Here is a 20035-nt window from a genome sequence, read left to right on the forward strand (position 1 = left end):
CTCCGGTACGCCTGGCTAATGACGCTCTACACCCCATGTTTCCACTTATTCAACGGAGGGGAGAGGGGCAAATGCACACGACATCGTTTTCCTTTGCCAACATCTTATATGTACAAGTTAGCTCAATGTTTGCTGGCATTTAAGATGCAAATATGGGATATATCTAACAAGGGAAGCCTTTTTGTATGGCGAAAGCTTGCATTATTTCCCAAACATATTTATTTCAGGCGGAAAGTATCCATAGATCCAGGAAAAAAGTTGTTCAATACTTTTAATATGTATATACATATGTATATTTTATTGCGAAATGTATAAAAACTTATGTAGTTGATATTTTCCGGAATATTCTAAGGGGAACTGTTTTAGCGGAGTTGCCCATTTCCACCCACTAAACAAAATGAATGTCTTTAAATAGTCTGCTTTTGTCATATTTCAAACACCTCATTCGAAATAACTAAAGATTTTACGAGTCCCCTCACAGCTGTATTCACTTGCCAGTAGCTGAAAGAACTCGGTTGGCCACCTGGCACACAATGCAATCCTTCTACATTTAAGGATTTCAGCTTAAATTGTCGGCTTTCTTGGCAGAAAACTTACGCTCAATGGACATTTGCAACCGCAGCTCCGGCCAAATCCGGCATCGCCGCTTGTCAAAGGAGATGGCGAGTGAAAGCCGCCGTTGGCACATCGGAGTGGGGTGTGCAATAACTTCCACATGGATTGTGGCAAAACGTCCTGGGCCAGAAACGCCGTCTTCCTTCCTTTCTTCCTTCGTTCCGAGCGAGCGAACGCGTAATTGAATTTTCACGGGGGCCAAAGCAATTAAAGGGGGAAAAGTGCCAGGGAGGCGGACAGGAATTGATGCCCCACGGCATAGAAAAGAGGCATAAGGATTAGAAAGGGCAGAGATAAATGCGTTTCGATTTGCCCGTTGCCATTTGCAGATCAAAGCCATCGCCGCCGAGAAATACAACTACACGTTCAGCGACAACGAGCCGATATCGGCATTCGTCACCTCCTTCTTCGACGGAGTCCTGCTCTACGCCAATGCCCTGAACGAGAGCATCCGGGAGGATCCGACGATGCTGACACGGCCCATCAACGGCACCGACATGGTGCGGCGCATGTGGAACCGCAGCTTCACGGGCATCACCGGCAACGTGACCATCGATGCCAACGGAGACCGGCTTTCGGCCTACTCGCTGCTTGACATGAACCCCACCACCGGCAGATTCGAGATTGTGGCCCATTTCCTGCACAACCGCCTGGAGTTCGAGGCGAACAAGGAGATCCACTGGGCGGGCGACCGGGAGGAGGCGCCACCAGATCGACCCATTTGCGGCTACGATGGCGCCCTATGCCCCGATAATTGTAAGTTTATTTAGTACTAATAACACAATCCGGTAAGATCTATTGGGCAACTAATAACTTTGCATTCGGATCACAAATTCCATTCTTAAAATCCAGCCACTTCTACATTCTTCTTGATATCAAAAATCTGCAACATCTTGAACATGTGGGTAAATTGATGTGTTTCATTTTAGCCCTTCCTGGCTATGCAATCCTGTCAATAGTCCTGGGAACCATGGTGGTCGTAATGGCAGTGTGTTTCTTCTTCGGCTATCGTCACTATATCGCCGAGGCCGAGATTAACTCAATGAGCTGGAAGGTGTCACTGGAGGATGTCATGTTCCGAGATGCGGCTGAGCGCGGCCTGAGAGGCTCCTTCCATTCGCTGGTCAAGCAAAGCTCACAGCTGACTCTGATGTCCGAGGACATGGTGTCCATTAACGGCGACCGCCAAATCTTCATACCAGTGGGCATGTTCCGCAAGAGCAAAGTGGCCATCAAGCCAGTGGAGGTGGACAACGTTCAAGCCCTGCTGACCCGCAGCTTGATGCTGGAACTGAAGCGGATGAAGGACTTGCAGCACGACCACTTGGTCAAGTTCTATGGCGCCTGTCTGGATCAGAGGCGTAGCTTCCTGCTCACCGAATACTGCCCAAAGGGGTCGTTGCAGGATATCCTCGAGAACGAGCAGTTCCAGCTGGACTGGATGTTCCGCCTGTCGCTGATGCACGACATCGTGCGTGGGATGCAGTTTCTCCACAGCTCCGACATTCGTTCTCACGGCAACCTGAAGTCCTCGAACTGCGTGGTGGACTCCCGATTCGTGCTCAAGATCACCGACTTTGGATTGCACAGCCTGCGGCGGACGAGATTCGACCTGGAGAGTGATGGGGGCAACTGCAATAGCCACGCCTACTGGAGCAGTAAGTAGTCAAAGTTTGCTATTGGTTACAGTGTCCTGAACAAAAAAGTCGATTGTATGAACCAAGAATTTTCCATGTAAATTAAAAAAAACAAAAACCTAATACAAGTTAAAATTTATCATATATCATCTGAGATTTTTTATAAAAAATTAAATAACTTCGTTTCCTGTACAGAGCTCTTGTGGACTGCCCCCGAACTGCTGAGAGTGGAGCACAATCGACCGCCGGAGGGAAGCCAGAAGGGTGATGTCTACGCCTTTGGAATCATTGTGCACGAGATAACCACGCGACAAGGACCCTTCTACCTGGGCAGGTGTGCGTACGAGAAATCGCCACAAGGTATGCTATTCAAGTGTTTCGCATTCTAGACCCTGCTCTCATCGTCCGAGTGTCCTGTTCACTTGGTCCTTTCGGGTTGCGGCCGATTTTGTCTGTGCGGAATTTTAATGCCATATTTTTGCACATGCTGCGGTTATTCCGTCCCTCAGTTGGCCACTCGGTTGGTGGTAACGGTGGCTGTGGTTGTGAGCAAGGAGGAGCTCTGCGAAATACGCGGTCAAAATGGTGAAAGCTAAGTCCAATGGCAATGTTGTATAATCTTAAATAGGATGCTATAATTTAATTTTCACTCAACTCATTTTATGAACAAACTTAAAGGAATTAAATAGTCGGCAAAATGTTCTACCAATATAAATGTACCAAAGTACCAAAGAGTTTTCGGCTTAGCAAATCTGTTTAATTAAAGTTTCTGCATCGAACTTCATTCCACTAAACAAGAAAGCCAAAGTAGTTGTATTTTGAAGTTGGCAAGCTAGCCTTTTTGCTGTTCCATCTTTCTGCTTGAAGTACCTATTGCCCTGTTGAACCACAGACCAACTTCGAGTCCCGAGCCGATTTCAATTGGCGTCAAAAACTTTGCCTTCTACTTGGCACTTGACGATTTCATCAAATTAGGCCGTGACTTGGAATAAGACTCGTCCTTAGGCGGTGGCACTCGTCAGCCGCAGAATGCAACTTTGGCATCTGGCACTAGACGAGACTTGTGTCCGTAGACGAATTTAATTGCGGTGCCAGCGAAACTGGAAATCGAAATCAAACTGCAGGCTGGTCGAAAAAGTTGAGACCGAAAAGGCAAATCACGAACTCTTCCTGCGGTGGGGCACGTCCTGGGAGCTGGAATCATGGGTGAGGTTCGAGCCGCAGCTAAAGGGCAGCAGGGCCCAGAAGCCGGGTAGCTTCCTCTTGGTCCTGGTCCTGGTCCTCTCCTTGTGCCTGTCCTTCTCTCTACCGCCGGCCTGGTCCTTTTTGCCGTGTTTCTCGCATGCCTTGTCCTTTTTGGTGGAATTTCCGCATTCCGTCTCCTTTTTGCTGGACTTCATACCTGCCTCGTTGGTGGCATCGGCTCCGAGTGTTTCCTGCCATGCCTGGCAGTACTGCCTCTGCTGAGCCTCCAGCTTGCGGAGCCACTCGATGCGTGATCTTCCCCAGCCTCTGAGCGCAATGGAGGAAGGTGGTGTTTTCTCCCTGCACCCGAAGACCACTTCCACATCGGTCGGTTCTAATGGATTCCTCCCTTCCATGCCGCCGCACTGCCTCCTCTTGAACTTCCTCTTAGGACCGGTGGTCATGTTCCAGAGGAGATCCGCCAATTGGCTCTTGCTCAGCGGCTCCTTGCGATGGCAGATGAGCTGCAGCAGGATCTCGTGCTGGTTGCAAGGCCTAAGTTCCTGCGGTTTCGGAGGCTTTGCTTGTGCCAGGAAGCTGACCAGCTCCAGATATTCCTTTCCCGTGCACATTTTGGGAGCAGTGTTTCGATGTCCGTGTGCAGAATCCGCCAAAAGGATCCAGTCTGGTGTTGACATAGAAATACACTTAACACGAATAATTTACATAACCAGTTTGCACAAAATAATTTCTAATTTGAAGGCTAATTCAACGTTATTTTGTTAATCGCCCGCTCAGAAATCATCGAACTGGTTAAGGGATACAATCCCCATAGAATGCAGAAACCTTTCCGTCCTGAACTTGAACCAAACGGTGATACCAAGGCGGACATCAACGGCATAATCCGTCGCTGCTGGGCAGAGGATCCTGCCGAGCGTCCGGACTTTAATACTCTGAAGTCGATGATACGCAGGTTTAATAAGTAAGTAGTACTGACTCCAAAGTTATGGATTCCTCACTAACTTTTCCTACTCCTCTGACTCCCTCACAGAGACAACGAGACGGGAAACATTGTAGACAACCTGCTGAAGCGCATGGAACTGTACGCCAACAATCTGGAGGAACTGGTGGAGGAGCGCACCCAGGACTACCACGAGGAGAAGAAGAAGTGTGAGAAGCTGCTGTATCAATTGCTGCCGCAAAGCGTGGCCGCCCAGCTCATCAGCGGAAAGCCAGTGGTGGCAGAGACCTTTGACCAGGTGACCATATACTTCAGTGACATCGTGGGCTTCACTGCCATCTCGGCCGAAAGCACGCCCATGCAGGTGGTGCAGTTCCTCAACGACCTGTACACCTGCTTCGATTCCATTGTGGAAAACTTTGATGTTTATAAAGTGGAGACCATTGGAGATGCTTACATGGTAGTGTCCGGACTGCCCATTCGAAATGGCAACCAGCACGCTCGGGAGATCGCCCGCTTGGCACTGGCCCTCTTGGAGGCGGTGCACAATTTCCGCATCCATCATCGTCCAGAGGATCGGTTGAAGTTAAGGATAGGCCTGCACACCGGAGCCTGTGTGGCCGGAGTGGTGGGTCTGAAAATGCCACGCTACTGCCTGTTTGGTGACACTGTGAATACTGCCTCCCGCATGGAGTCCAATGGTGAGGCCCTCAAGATCCACATAAGTGAGACCACTAAGGCGGCGCTGGACGAGTTCGGCACCTTTGTGACCACCCGCCGGGGCTTTGTGCCCATGAAGGGCAAAGGTGAGATGCTAACCTACTGGCTGGAAGGCGAGGTGCCCCGCCCCAACTCCCTGATCTCGCCCAGCAAGCTGATGCTCACGCGTCGCTCCTCACTGAAGCAGCCGCAGCGCAGCCAGTCGCATAATCTGCACAAGCAGTACTCCGAACTAGTGGTGGCCTCGCCACCGCCTCAGTTAGCGCCACCTGCGATCGCTCTGCCACCGCCACCGTCGCCGTCCAAGGACTCGCCCAATCTCCGCGTAAAACGCAAGATCAGCTCCAGTTCACCCAAACTGAATGGCGGCAGCTTTGACTACCACAAGACTGAGAACCACTATCTGGATACTGCGGCGGCTGCCCAGAGGAACTGCGACATCTACAGCAGCCGCAGCCTGAGGGACATGGAGGAAACCTCCGATAGCTGGGAGCTAGCACACTTCCGGCTGCCGCTGAGCGGAGCACTTAAGAGCCACAATCACCTCAATAACAACAATAGCCACGGCTATGTGCACTCGAATTCCAGCTCCAATCTGAGCGGTATCCTGCAGCCACCGCCAATGGGTGTCCAACGGACCCGGCTGAAGCCCTCGCCCACGATCTCAACGCTGCTGACGAGCGCCAGGAGTGAGGCCAATTCCTCTCCAGGCCCAGAAACGGGCAGCATGGGCAGTGGCCAGCAGAGGATCAAGTTTGCTGAAGGGGACGAGACCCCACTGCTGCCCACACCACCGCCACTGGCTGCTCCTCCACCGATTCCACAGATGGTGCCCGCCACTCCGCAACGGAGCGCCAGTGGCCAGAACATTCCGGCGGACAGCAGCCACTACGGCTTCCTGGTGAAGAGCTACAAGCAGCAGTGCCCACCGGTGGCGGGCAGTGCCGTCACGCAGCCACTGCTGGCCAAGATCAACTCATAGCTGTATGGGGGGGAGTCGACTCCCTCTTCACTGTAATCATATGCATATTAAATGTACTTGTTTGTGATAATAAGTTAAACCCAAGTTGAACAAGTTAGTGGTTAGTCAATAGTCGACCGAATCAAATTCGAAATTCGTACGGGAAATCTTCTAAAACGTTTCCTAGCTTTTAATCGCCCCTTCCCTTTACTCATAAGTAGCGAATTTTATATGTAACCAAACCTCAAATCAAAAAAAAAAAAAAAGGAACACTAGATGTAACTAGAAACTTACTCCCAATCAATTTGTTCCTTGTGCTTTGAATATTCATTCTCTCCAAACTCAAAAAATTAGCTTATATTAGATATTACTTAGGGATAAGCGTAGACAATTTGTGAAAATTTCTTGAATGTAAAGTATTAGATGAACATTGAATATTTATTTTGAGAATTGCCGAATAAAGAAATCCATATAATCAATCAACTTTATAATGCATTTGTGTTTCATACAAAATATTTCAAAAATCGGATTGCGAGACCAAGGAATGGTGAAATAATTTAAAATTCTGATAAGATAGTGGTGGAAAACTGCGCGCCAAACTGAAAATCAGGGATGGAAACTAGCGTGACCGTTTATTGAAATTTCTTTCTTGCGTGTGATAGGAGAAATTACTTTTAACGTTTACTTTATCGCATAAAAGTAGTTTTTATGAAGAGTTATTTAAAAGAGATTAAAAACTCTCCTTGAATTGCTCTGGTCTAATAAAAACCTTTCAGATAAAGCTATGATAAACAAATGAACTGAAACTCACCCGCTCCAGTGCAGAATGTGCATGTGGTATATTGTGAGTAAGCAGAAACAGCCACACTGAGCCCTTTGGCCAAGATTATTTATGTTGATCGTTGGTGTCGAGTGCGCCGGATTTGCTTGCCAGTTGTCCATTAGTTGAGTTATCACCTGTCACACTGCTGATAGCTGAGTTCCCTCCAAAGCGCGACTTCTTACAGCGGGTAAGAGGTTAGTACAAGCCCCAGCGGCTCATCGAGCATACGCAACATTGCATAATTTAGCATATCCAATGGGCTGGATGAATTGCAGTTTCCACGGTTGCCGGATTCCAGGGTGTCGGACCTCCTGGTGCCGTGCTGAAAAACCACTACATTAAATATACTTATCAAATCACAATTTGCACTCCGCTTACCTGGAGGCTAAAAAGTGATTTCCCTTTTGGGGGCGTCTGATAATTTGGGTGATTAATTGCGAAAGTGCCGCCTATAAAACAAAGTAATTGTGTTCACCGAGCTGTTTCAGTCACAGCTCCTCTTTATCTGGCACGTTTCTATCAGAGCTTATCGTTTCGCAATTGTTTTTGTCGCTGCACAGGAACCCGGACTACACCATGCTGTACTGCCCGCCCAACGTGACCCTCAGCGAGGTCTGGACGCAGCATGGCATCTCGCATTGCTTCATGGACACCGTGGGACCGGCGGTATACGGCGGATTCCTGCTGCTCTTCGGCTGCATTCAATTGCTGATGTACCGGAAGTATGCCACCCGGATAACGGATCCCACGCAAATCCCCAAATCCCGGCTCCTCGCCCTGCAGCTCTTCCTTTTGCTCCTGCTCCCAGTTTTGGCTCTATTGCGGTTTCTGATGAACGCACGTATTTATCCAGACAGTGCGGTGTACGGGTATATGGTAAGTTTGAGAATAATCAAGGGAAGCCTATTCTTTTCTGAACCCATTCTTTTCTGCAGATCTTCTCCACTTGCGTTGTGTGCTTCTCCTACCCTTTCAGCATCTGTTTGATACTCAAAGAGCGCTACTACCAGCTGCCCTCTATGCCCACCCGAGGGCATGGCCTTGTTCTATTGCTATTCTGGACACTGGCCTTCATCAACGAGTCGCTGGCCTTTATGAATTTGCGCCACGAGGATTGGTGGTTCCACCTAAAAACGTAAGTAATGCAAACGGCTATAAATCGGATAATCTATAGTACCGATTTAACTACCCACAGTAACAAGGATCAAATTGAGATGGGCTTGTTTGTCACCCGGTTTCTTTGCTCCCTGCTCATCTTCGTGTTGGGTCTAAAAGCGCCTGGCATCATGGCCCCGTACAATCCTCATCAGCGGCTGGACAATGATACCGCCGAGTCGCAGGGAAATGTGCAGACAGGATCTGCTTTCAGGAACGGGTGGCGCAAGCTGCGCACCGTCTTTCCATACCTTTGGCCTAGGAAGAATATTGCCCTGCAGATAGCCGTCATCGTTTGTATTATTCTCCTGCTTGCCGGTCGAGTCATAAAGTTATTTTTGCCGATTTATCGCAAGAAGTTGGGTAGGTCAGGAATTATGGACGCAGTACGTTAAGTAATTCATTGCTAATCTTCTGTTTCGACAGTTGACAGTCTTACCGTTGCGCCGATCGTCTTTCGATGGGACTTTGTGCTGGTCTACGTGGCATTATCCTTCCTCCAGGGTGGCGGCACTGGCAGCATGGGATTGTTTAATAATCTCCGCACCTTCCTCTGGATACGGGTTCAACAGTACACGACCCGGGAGATCGAGATTGAGCTATTCCAGCATCTCCACCAGCTTTCATTGAGATGGCACTTGCAACGCAAAACGGGAGAGGTGCTGCGTGTCATGGATCGCGGCACGGACTCCATCAACAACCTCCTCAACTATATTGTCTTCTCGATTGCACCCACCATTTTGGATCTACTCGTTGCAGTTGCATACTTTGTATACGCCTTCAATTGGTGGTTTGGGCTAATCGTGTTCCTCACCATGTTCCTGTATATAGGCAAGTCAGAAAAATAATTATATTAATTGCAATCGTATTTCAATCTATCTTTTAATTTCACAGCCTCTACCATTGCAATCACTGAATGGCGAACCAAATACCAGAGGAGAATGAACCTGGCGGACAATGAGCAGCGTGCTCGCAGCGTAGACTCCCTTCTAAACTTCGAGACAGTCAAGTACTACGGAGCGGAGAACTACGAGGTGGATTGCTATAGGGCGGCCATTCTCAAATACCAAAAAGAAGAGTTTCTTTCAATGCTGACCCTTAACATGTTAAACACAGCCCAGAATATTATCCTGTGCTTGGGCTTACTGGCCGGATCGTTGCTCTGTGTATACTTAGTGGTTCACCATCAAACTCTCACCGTCGGCGATTTTGTGCTCTTTTCCACTTATCTGATGGAACTGTACATGCCTCTGAATTGGTTCGGCACCTATTACCGAGCCATACAGAAGAACTTCGTGGACATGGAGAACATGTTCGATTTGCTGAAAGAGGAGGAAGAGATTGTGGATGCTCCAGGCTGTTCGCCCCTTTTAACTGCCGGCGGTGGAATTGAGTTCTCAAACGTGACCTTTGGCTATTCACCCGAGAAGGTAGTGTTGCGCAATGTGAGCTTCACAGTTCCCGCTGGAAAAACGGTGGCAATTGTTGGACCCTCTGGAGCCGGCAAGAGCACCATCATGCGGCTGCTCTTTCGCTTCTACGATGTGCAGACTGGAGCTATCATGATTGACGGACAAAACATCAAGCTCGTGCAGCAGCAGAGTCTGCGAAAGGCCATTGGAGTGGTGCCCCAGGATACGGTTCTCTTTAACAACACCATATTCTACAACATAGAATATGCCAAGTTGGGCGCTTCTGACGATGCTGTCTATGACGCTGCTCGCGCAGCCGACATTCACGAAAGGATACTCAGCTTTCCGGACAAATATGAGACAAAGGTGGGCGAACGAGGTCTTCGGCTTAGTGGAGGTGAAAAACAACGAGTAGCCATCGCCAGAACCCTTCTGAAGGCGCCAATTATTGTGCTCCTGGATGAGGCCACCTCAGCTTTGGACACCCACACAGAACGTAATATTCAGGCTGCTTTGGCAAGGGTCTGCGCAAACCGTACCACCATCGTTGTTGCCCACCGGCTGTCCACCGTCATCCATGCGGACGAGATTCTGGTGCTGCAGCAGGGAAGCATAGCGGAGCGTGGCCGGCACGAAGAGCTTGTACTGCGCGAAGATGGAATCTACGCGGACATGTGGCAACAGCAACTAAAGAACCTAGATGCGGAACAGAGTGGTGGTTCAGACAACGGAGACGCTAGTGCAGAATCGGGATCGGAGAAACGCAGGCCAGGAGGAGGTGGACCAAGTGGTGCCGGACCAAGTGGTGCTGGACCAAGTGGCGCTGGACCAAGCGGTGCCCACTTCAGGACGGGACATGCTCATGGGGGAGCACGCTAGCCTTAAGAGACATACAGAGTAGTATCTAATATTCCTGATTCCATGTGATTTGTGGTGTATTGTTATACGTATGAGCTGTTCGTCAGAGTCTTAGTTCGTCTATAAGTAACCTTATACGCTACTCTTATGCTAATAAATAACGTAGATTTTTATAGATAATCCACAAGATTTGGAATAATTTAAAAGTTCTGGTACCAAATAAATAGCGCAATATTGTATACTCCTAGTGCTCTAGTCATTAAATTATTGATTCTTGGAGTGATATAAAATTGTCCTTTGGAATAGTTCTGGAAAACTTAAAATTATTAAAGAATCTTCGATTAGGAATGTCAAATTTGAGAATCTGTTTTCTGGTCCGTGATACATTGTTCTAGTGGACGCGGCAAAAATCTATTTATAGGACATTTCCCAAGAGTAGTTAGTCCCCAGAGATTGTAAGAGAAGCTGCTCTTCGCAGCAATGATTCTTATCAACGAAACCTCCAGCAAGGCCAAAAATCCGGCTGTTATGCTCAGTTTGAGCTTGGATCGCGAACAGAGCAGTCGTGTCGATCAGTGATCCGGGAACTAGACGCGTTGGTGATAAAGAAGGAAAAGCGTCGGCCACTTTGTAAAATCTGATAGTTCACAGTCACAGTATATATTGACTGATATTACATTGAGAAATCTGTGCGCCAAGTGAAAAGCGTCGGGAAATCTGTGGAAAAGCGAGTGCCACAACCTCGGAAGGAAGTACCAGGTCATGAGGCTACTCAAGTGCTCCGTGTTTGTGTGTACGTGAGAGTAAGCTAGTTGATAATCCCAACTGTATCAGAAACTAATAAAAGAATATGACGTAATTATTCATTGACGAGGCGCGCATCAAAACGAAACCTAGAAAACACATTAAAGCGTTTTGCGATCATTATATATACACATGCACATTTAGTACATATATGAAATTCAATTGATAATTGAAGAGTTTATTGCCCATCCACGAGAATGCGACATAGAGATGGCGGGCAAAAGCGAGCGGATGGGAAGAGCATCCAACGAATTGAAGTTCAATTTCCCATTTATCTATCTATCCGGCAGTTCTGTTCCTGATCTTCGACGCCGGCCATGCCTTCAGCATCATTGGCGTCAACAAACAGATGCTCTACGAGTACGAGGGCAACGTCCTGGTGGGTGCGAAGCCCCAGGACGAGGGCCACCAGGCGCCACCCACCACCGGATGGATTGTGCGGGGCAAGCTGACGCTCCAGCGACAAAGCGAGCTGGTCTTGGCTGCGGCGGTGAGTTGTCTAGGATCAGTTCCTGTTTCAGAAATACTTAGGAAATATTTCAGCTTATCTTCGGCTACCCGTCAACGACGATTACTGTTTCTTAATACTATTTTTGTTTATACAAATCGATCGTCTTTGGATCTATGTCATTATGTACTATACTTTTTGTATGTACAAGAATATTTACATCAATTGGAGATCGGTGAAAAATCAAATCAATTAATTGATTTCATTATCAATTTATACGATCCAATCGGCGCATTCTACAGCCCCCATTTCCCATCTTCAGCGACTTCTTTTCAGTCTCCGCAGACGAAGAAGAATTCGCAGATGAATTAAAGACAATTTAACCTTTCAAAGAGCGGGAGCGACTCTGGAAAAGATCGGAGCTCAGTCGCCACAATAAACTGAACTCGGTTGTGAACTTCTTTCATTGAGCCCCCACAGATAATTTCATTCCCCTTCTCCTCCCTTTTGTTAATCAGCTCTGATTGTTTTGACTGAGTGCGACTCTCTAGGAGTAGCCTTCGCTTATCAGGGATCGGGCATCTGGGGACCTGGCGGAGGTCCATGCGCCATATGTGCGCCATATGAGAACGCCGATCTGACTAATTTCTGTTGCCAGATAAACGGCGGCGTGTCTTATCAGCCGGTTCAGTTGGGCTCGACCCTGGTCGATCGAAGATTACAGCATTATTGCAGGGCTTTCCCGGCTAATCGTCTAATCTGCTCTCTGCCCGACAGCTGGTCATAGACGACGTAACGCTGAACAACTCCGGCGAGAAGTTCCTGCAGAACAAGGAAATGTACCCGCCCTATAAGCCCTTCAAGATCGCCCTCACCAAGGACGGCAATATCTCACATGTGGTCTTTAAGGAAGGCGACCCCATATGGAGCATGAACTTCAAGCGGGCCATCGCATCGGTTCTGCAGTTCCAGATGAAGTCCAGTGGGGCCTTCGTCGTGGATGAGGTAAGTTAGTACTCCGCAGATTTGATTACTCCCGATTTGTAATCGTATTAATCGTCCTAATTTATACAATATTTTTACGGATAGCTGGGTATTCACGGTACCTGCCGCACGGAGTACTTTGTGTCCAACAGAACAAACTACATCTCCATCCGAAAAACGCCAGAGGTTAAGACCTGCACGCCGTACTCGGAGGCGGTTCACACTACCCGCAGCAACGTGCCGCCCAATACGTGCGAGTTCGATCACCAGAAAAGCGTGATTATTGGCAATGAGGCCATTTACGGGATGTCCCCCCACAACGAGACGGGTTACTATCTGAGTATGGCCCATGCCAAGGGCACAACCCTGATCCACACGTTCGAATCCACGGGTGAAGCACAATTCATAAACTCAGAGTTACTCCTTAACTTCCTTAACGAGACGCCAATCGACAATCCCATCGATATTGAAACCTCCATGGCGGCAGAGCCCTCTAACCTGGAACTGCAGCGGCTGGATCCAAATGATCCCACTGGAGGACGAAGCCCGCAGCAGCAGGAGACTCTGATTGCCCAGGCGGGAACACTCCTAGACAGTCTGGCCGAAGCCCTCGAGACTACGGAATTCAAGTTCTCTGAACCCTACGACTCAACTCTTTCTGACGTGATCAAGCTTCTCAGCGAGATGGACTTTGATTCACTTACTAAGCTCTATCGGGAGGTGGACATTGGCACCTCCTATCGCCAGGAGACCATTCGCAACATCTTTCATGAAATCATTCCCCGCATTGGAACTAAAGCCTCCGTTTTCCTGACCCACCATCTGGTGCTGAACAAGTTGACTAAGCCGCAAATCGCTGTGCAATTGCTGATACCCATGCCATTCCACATATTTGAGCTCTCGGCGGAGTTGGTGCAAAAGTGCGAGGACTTCCTCAATATCGGACCCGATCGCCCGGATGTGCGGCAGGCCGCTATCCTAAGCTTTGCCACCCTCATCCACAATGTCTATGTGGCCAAGGGCATCGATAGGGAAAAGTTCGAGGAGTACGTCCAGAAGTACTTTAATGCCTATCTCAGTAAGTGTACTTTACATCGACACCGTAGGATCTCAGTGATTCCTGTTTGATTTTCCAGGCGATCGTGACTTCGACCAGAAGATGTTGTATCTGCAGGGTCTTAACAACTTGCAACTGGGAAACGTGGCCAACTATCTGGAGCCCATTGTCCAGGACCCCAACGAGCACGAGGACCTGAAGTTCCAGGCCGCCTGGACGACCCTGGCACTGGCGGATCGACGAGCGGAGCGCATATACGAGGTCTACTGGCCGATCTTCGAGTCGAGAAATGCCAGCCTAGAACTTCGTGTGGCAGCGGTTACTCTGCTCTTGATTTCCAACCCCACGGCCGCCCGTCTCATTAGCATACATCGCATCATTCAAAGCGAGACGGACCCTCACATGATCAACTACTACCGGACGACGGTGACGAGTATTTCGGAGACAACATATCCCTGCTACCAGCACCTGTGAGTCATCAGCCTGACTTACCAGCATCCACAGATGTCTTATATCCATTTTCCAGACGGCGTCTGCTATCCTACATGCATCGCCATCTGCCCCAGAAGCCAGAGTCACGCTACTGGGTCACCGGTAACTACATCTTTGACTATCGCGATTCCAAGTTCGGCATCGGAGCAATGCTTCAGGTCTTCCTCGTTGGCGATCCAAAGTCGGACATGCCAGTGGTGGCCTTCTTCAAATTCGACACCGAAGCCCTAGGCAAATTCACAGGTCAATTGGCGGTAAGTACATCTTCAATGGTTTTCGAGAATCTAATAAAAACGTCACCTTATTCCAGCTATACATCAAGGCACGTGGCTTGCCAGATACCATCCTGAACAAGATGCAATCGCAAAATGGCAGCGATCCGTTCACCTTTAAGAGCATTAAGGCGCTACTTGCCATGCTGCAGGCTCCGATCATCAACTCGAAGGACCTGCATCTGGAGTTCATCCTTCAAATGGAGGGTAAGACGGTGCTGTCTTACTATCTCAACCAGCGGATGTTCCGGCAGCTGACCTACGACAACAGTGAGTAGATTGACCTCTTGTCCATCAACCAAGTGCGGATCATACCCGTTTCTCGCAGTTCTGGAAAGAATGCAGCAAATCATCCGAACGGACAGTCACATCAACATGCAGACGGTTCGTTGGCCCTTCATGAATCGCTACACGGTGCCGACGGTGCTGGGAACCTCCTCCGACGTCCTGCTCCAGACCACCGTTCTCACCTCGCTGCGTGGCAATATAACCGAGCAACGCAACTCGCCAATAACCAAGCACACACTGGAGATTGATGCTCGGTACTCTTCATACGCCTCGGTACGCAGTCGCAGCTACAATCCGTTCCTGAACCTCGACCACGAGATCAACCGGGAACAGGGCTTCCTCATCTACATCCCCTTCAGCAGCGAACTGCATCTCAACGAGAGTGGCAGTAAGTGCAGGCGCTACTCCTTCTCCCGGCCCCAAAACTTGACCAGCGGCCTGTCCTTCAAATCGCGTGCGGTGACCAAGACCAGGGGTTTGATCACCAAGACAGCGGCGGCGCCTTTCGAGGAGATCATGGTCCCCGAGGGTCGGAACGATGTGGTAAGTGGTTTTGATGGGTATGAGAACTATAATTATGGAAAAATGTCGAGTAAAATTAAGTAAAATGAGTAAAATTAAGAATAATAATAAAGTCTAGCTCCCAGGTTCAACTATTTAGCTACCCAATGCCGGATTTGGGCGTCCGACTGAGCATGACCACCAATCTTAACGAGCTAATCAAGTACAGGGGCATGCTCCTAAAGTCCGAATTCACCGAGAAGTAATTTTCGTATTTTGAAACGCCCTTGCTCCTGAGCTAATCATTGCAATTTCAGTGGATTCTCCGGCAACATGGTGGTCACCGCTTTGATGTATATATTCGGCTTCACCCAGCTTAGCTCCATTCACCTGGGACATGACCGCAACTTTACGATGCTTATGTACAACGAGAAGACCACCAGAGTGAGAAATAAAATTCTAATTAATATTTGAAGCTAATACCCTTTTTTGTGCAGATTGAGGGTAACTTTTGTGCCGAAGACGTGTTAAAGACGTCGGACCTGAAAGGCAAGCAGATTGGTCTCACACTGGAGCACACGGACCACATGGACGAAAATCATGCTGCGGATGCACTCCATCGGTGGAACATTACCCTAGACGTACAGGCATCGACCAAGTCCAACTGGTTCAAGCTGACCGGCCAGGTTCAGCGAAATTCAAAGGACGACGAGGACGACTGGAAGGTGAGTGATTGTCTGTGACTAGGGGACAAATTTATTTAACCAAAGATACGTTGCTCCTGTTTCTCTACTGTCTGTCTGTGTTCGTGAGTACTTTGTAGTGACATTGATTGCTTCACAAGGTGTTTTAGTATTCGCTGTTTGTGTCTAACTTTCCTGTCCGGCTATTTCAAGCTCTTCCTCCGCGTTGATCAGGGCCACAACGCCATCCTGCACAGTTTTGACCAGTTCGAACTCGGTGAAACCCAGCTTCCTCTTATTTGATATGTCCATGACACCATCTTCCACGGTGGCTAGCTCGCCGCCATCGGTGCCACGTACCTGGAGCTGCAGTTCCTCAGCCAGTGCGAGTAGGCGGTCGGGGTCCTTGCTGAGCAGTGGCAAGCGGATATGCACCGAGGCCCGCAGGGTGGTTCCCAAATTGGTGGGACAGGCCGTAAGGTTTCCGTAACGCGGATGCCGCACAAAGGCCAGTGTCTTCTCCAGCTCTGTTAAACCGTTGACAAGGCGATTGTAGACGTCGCCCAAGTCACCGCACTGTGCCATGGACATAATGTGCACATGGTCCTGACGATTTACCCAGATTAAGAAGGTCTCGGCGGGATTGTGGTATACACCACGACCAGTTGGCCAGAAACGATAGCAGCCGGCTGTGGTCAGCTTCTCATTCCCTCGCTGAAATAATATATGCCTCTTGACCATCTCGGCCTGAGTCTCAGCATCGATGTCCGCCATCGTCAGATAGGAGCCAATCAGCTCGCCATCCATTGTCTCTGTGGCCGAACGCACCTTCTCCTCCACCTCTATGAACTGTTTCTCGGTCAGTTTGGGGAAGAAGGGCAGGCCCTCGATGTTTCGAGCCAATCTGATTCGTGCAGAGAGAATGTACTTGCGCTCCGGATCCAAGTTCTCAATCTCGTCCACGTTGCCAAAGTCAGGGTCCTTTTGCAGCACATCGCTCTCGTTGTCCATCTGGCCATGATAGTCCTTTATGATCGGATCAAAGAGCTTGTTGAACACGTCGTAGCTGTCTGCATCTGCCGCGAAAATGCCCACGGGCGCGTCATGGTGTTCGAATCCGGATACGGCGCAATCGTATAGGTAGGCATCCACTGGCGCAGGTGTGGTGACCAGCATGTACTCCTCCAGCAATTCCGGTGTCAGGTATTTGCGGAGCAGCGAACTCACGTTCTCCTCATCATCAATAAGCGATTTGTAGCCCTCAGTAGTGAGTTCCTGGTACTCTTCCGGTGACTTTTTGCTGTTGATTATAAATAAAATGTGAGTTAGGAATCGACTCTCAAGTCGCGATCTTAAGAACTCACATTTGTCCACGTAGCCGTTCAAGCTCCTGCTCCAGTTTCGAGATGTGGGTCTTGGCCTCCTCGAGGTCGTTCTTCATTACATCGTACTGGGCATCGTCCGGGCAGCTCTCGCACATAAACTTGCGAACAAAGCGGATGGCATCCTCCGGCTTATTCTGCTCCTCGTAAAGCTTGATCAAAGCCTTGCTTAGGGCATCGATGACACCGGCGCGTTCCAAATACTTTCGATATTGGACGCGTTTTGATTCGATCTGAAGTAGCAGCGGACGATCCCATAAGAATACAATACACATTAAACTTCTTATATCACTTACCGAAGTCATTTTGCAGTTTGTCCGAGCGAGAATTAAGTAAACATAAATTTATAAAAGCAACGCAAATGAATGCTCCCGAAGTCAGTACCGAAAAAAATCGAGAGTACTGGGTCTTTTTTCAGATTTTTAGCGCGTTCTTACAAAATAAAAGAAAATCTAATTTTTTTCCCAAAAAAATTTACTACAGGAGAAATTCGTCCGAACAGTAGCGTAACTGGTTGCCTTCTACTGAGCTCCCTCAGAGTCGTATTGATCAAACGGGCGACTTACGCCGCCAGGCCTGCTTCCCTCTAGTCCGGTTGCCAGACTCGGCTCTCGGTCTCGATTCCGGGACGCAAACAACCCACGAATGTGGGCCAACAATTGCGGCGGCTGCTTGAGTGGTTGGCAGGATGGGTGGTGTGTGTGTGTCTAATAAAGTGGCACGCAGGCAGGCACAAACGAAAGGGGGCTATACAGTCAGTCAGGATGTGTGTGGGTTCGCTAATCGTTGCTGCAGTTGTTGTGGCTCTGCTGTCTGCTGTTTCGTCATGGTAATGTGGCCCATTCCACGCGCCTGGAGCCCCAGCGAACCGCTGAACCCACATTTTCTTGTCTCAACGCTTGAGGCCAGCAGTGTAACTACTAATGCTTACCGAGTGTTACGCCCGCCACCCAATAAGACTTGGCACTTGACTTGTGCCGAGCCCAGCTGACTGATGACCTACTGGCTTTTTACATAAAGAACCGCCGTGGTTAGGAAAGTAAAAGCAACCATCACCCTTAATATGGCATTCCATATGTCATACTTTTAAAATCAATGACATTTTTAAAAACATGCCAAGTTGAGAGTAAATTAGTTCGATTTTAGGCCTATCATAAAAGTTTTCAAATAGACCGAGGGTATCGCACTTACCGATACAGCACATTGTCACTCATTTGCATATTTTCCTCAGGCCTGCACCAAGTTGACCTATGAACCGCTGGTGTTTACCAAGCGACCCCACACTCTCAATGGCGATGTGGTGTTCGGCCTGGCCACAGAGGAGAGCGAGTGCCCGGAGAAGGGTTCCACGGTGCAGTTTGCGGCTAGAGCTGGTGTAAGTGTAAACCAGCCACGAAGTGGATTCTCCTTTAACGTGACGTTTCCATCTCTGCAGCCCTCGGAGCACGCCCGTGCCTTCCTGCGCTCCGACAAGATCTCGCTGACGGACACCGACTTCTGTCCCAAGGAGGTACTTAAGTTCTCGCCCATCCCCACTTCCAAGTATTGCAAGCGTAGCAACTTTGAAAACTTCACCTCGATCACACAATACGACATGGACCTGAAGTTTAATAATGTAAGTACATTAGATATATAAACTATTGGAGCGTCTGCTGCGAAAAGTAATTAAAATTTTCAACTCACCTTTATTTTTTTAAGATGCCCGCCTGGTTCGAGCTGTGGTCGAATCGACTGGACCACTTAGTGTCCGCCTTATCAGCCGACAAAGTGGACAGTCTGCATATGAGTCAGGAGATAAATATTTCAATGCAAACTCCTCAGGACCAGTTCAGGTTGGCAGTAGAAGTCAACGGAGTGAAGTGGCGCTTCCATCAGATCCCTTTCTTCTACAAACTGGACTCAAAGTTCGACGCTTCCCACGAGTTCACCTTCGACTCAGGTCTTAAGCGCTCCTGCTCTGTTATCAATGGCGTGGTCAATACCTTCGATGATTACTTAATCAATCTTAGAGAGATTGCGGTGCGTCCCGATTGCCTCACTCTGCTGGTGGCTGACTGTTCGCCATTGCCCCAGATTGCCGTGTTTGTTACGCCTTCGCCTGCACAAGGAATGTCCAACAACTATGGATTACGAATCCATATCGGGCAAAACTACTTCAATTTCCGCGCCCGCACAGACAACAGCAGCCTGCCCTCAGACGAACCGGTGCTCATATATCTGAACCAGGATCAAACACCGCACGACGTGCGCAAGAAGCCCTATCAATGGCCAACGGAGACTAGTGACTACGACTTCCGGTAAGAATGCTTTCCAGCTATTATATAAACCCGAATAATATGAATATGATGACCCTTACAGCGTGGAACTGAACGAGCAAAATATTTTAATTGTGGAGTGTGCGCAGCTGTCCTCCACCATCCAGTTCGATCTGTACAACATCCTGAACTTTGAGATATACGGTGTTTACAAGCACCAGATGTGTGGGCTGTGCAGCAAGCCCCTAAACCGCATGCAGAATTATACGATCTGCGAGCTGGAGGCAAGCACTCCAACTCCTGTGCCGCTGCAGAATTCCTCCGATGTAGTTGTAGTTGCATAAATATAATATGTGAGTTTAATCTAAAATAAAAAAAGAGCCCAGAAAAGGGAGAACATGCAAGTCCCGGGGCTTTGATTTTTAAACCGCGAGCAGTTAATAAACTGGAATAGAAGTCTTCAAATTTAATGATACCTATAACGATATAGCTAATATCAATAGTTGTATTTCACATTTTACATTCTGTAAAACATGAATACT

At 48.6% G+C, this 20035-nt stretch overlaps 5 protein-coding genes across 9 annotated transcripts in view; 3 read left to right on the top strand and 2 right to left on the bottom strand.

The window, feature by feature from the left end:
* LOC6552973 (atrial natriuretic peptide receptor 1) overlaps positions 1-6562 on the top strand; it is a 31226-nt gene extending 24664 nt beyond the window's left edge. For all 3 annotated transcript variants that reach the window (XM_026984049.1, XM_026984051.1, XM_026984050.1), the window contains exons 5-9: positions 945-1371; positions 1545-2273; positions 2448-2612; positions 4236-4419; positions 4489-6562. In XM_026984049.1, the coding sequence (XP_026839850.1) occupies positions 945-1371; positions 1545-2273; positions 2448-2612; positions 4236-4419; positions 4489-6100 (3117 nt within the window). In that variant the 3' untranslated portion in view covers positions 6101-6562. The remainder of the gene's footprint in view (positions 1-944; positions 1372-1544; positions 2274-2447; positions 2613-4235; positions 4420-4488) is intronic.
* On the bottom strand, positions 2951-4273 carry LOC6552974. Its single transcript, XM_001980079.3, has one exon. The coding sequence runs from the start codon at positions 4133-4135 to the stop codon at positions 3410-3412; it is 726 nt and encodes a 241-aa protein (XP_001980115.2). The 5' UTR covers positions 4136-4273; the 3' UTR covers positions 2951-3409.
* A 341-nt stretch (positions 6563-6903) lies between the features above and the next one.
* LOC6552972 (ATP-binding cassette sub-family B member 6, mitochondrial) lies at positions 6904-10574 on the top strand. Of its 2 annotated transcripts, none has more exons than XM_001980077.3 (6): positions 6904-7096; positions 7463-7778; positions 7838-8037; positions 8098-8420; positions 8484-8888; positions 8952-10574. In XM_001980077.3, the coding sequence occupies exons 2-6, from the start codon at positions 7479-7481 to the stop codon at positions 10346-10348; spliced, it is 2625 nt and encodes an 874-aa protein (XP_001980113.1). In that variant the 5' UTR covers positions 6904-7096; positions 7463-7478; the 3' UTR covers positions 10349-10574. The 2 variants fall into 2 exon arrangements, with proteins under 2 accessions (XP_001980113.1, XP_026839726.1); XM_026983925.1 differs by having other exon boundaries at positions 6904-7089.
* A 286-nt stretch (positions 10575-10860) lies between these two features.
* LOC6552970 lies at positions 10861-19926 on the top strand. 2 transcript variants are annotated; one of them, XM_026983757.1, is made up of 15 exons: positions 10861-11120; positions 11422-11621; positions 12357-12584; positions 12669-13641; positions 13700-14090; positions 14147-14366; positions 14423-14654; positions 14713-15215; positions 15308-15435; positions 15491-15617; positions 15671-15898; positions 18470-18613; positions 18674-18853; positions 18937-19535; positions 19597-19926. In XM_026983757.1, the coding sequence occupies exons 1-15, from the start codon at positions 11090-11092 to the stop codon at positions 19835-19837; spliced, it is 4425 nt and encodes a 1474-aa protein (XP_026839558.1). In that variant the 5' UTR covers positions 10861-11089; the 3' UTR covers positions 19838-19926. The 2 variants fall into 2 exon arrangements, with proteins under 2 accessions (XP_026839558.1, XP_001980111.1); XM_001980075.3 differs by having other exon boundaries at positions 15320-15435.
* Positions 15893-17823, bottom strand: LOC6552971 (arginine kinase). The gene is made up of 3 exons (XM_001980076.3): positions 17535-17823; positions 17221-17471; positions 15893-17156 (listed from the first exon to the last, which is right to left on the bottom strand). Exons 1-3 carry the CDS (start codon positions 17541-17543, stop codon positions 16043-16045), a joined length of 1374 nt encoding a protein of 457 aa, XP_001980112.1. The 5' UTR covers positions 17544-17823; the 3' UTR covers positions 15893-16042.
* Positions 19927-20035: the final 109 nt, after the last annotated feature.

This window comes from Drosophila erecta, unplaced genomic scaffold (assembly GCF_003286155.1).
Source record: "Drosophila erecta strain 14021-0224.00,06,07 unplaced genomic scaffold, DereRS2 tig00000000-arrow-pilon, whole genome shotgun sequence".
Classification (NCBI taxonomy): Eukaryota; Metazoa; Arthropoda; class Insecta; order Diptera; family Drosophilidae; genus Drosophila; species Drosophila erecta.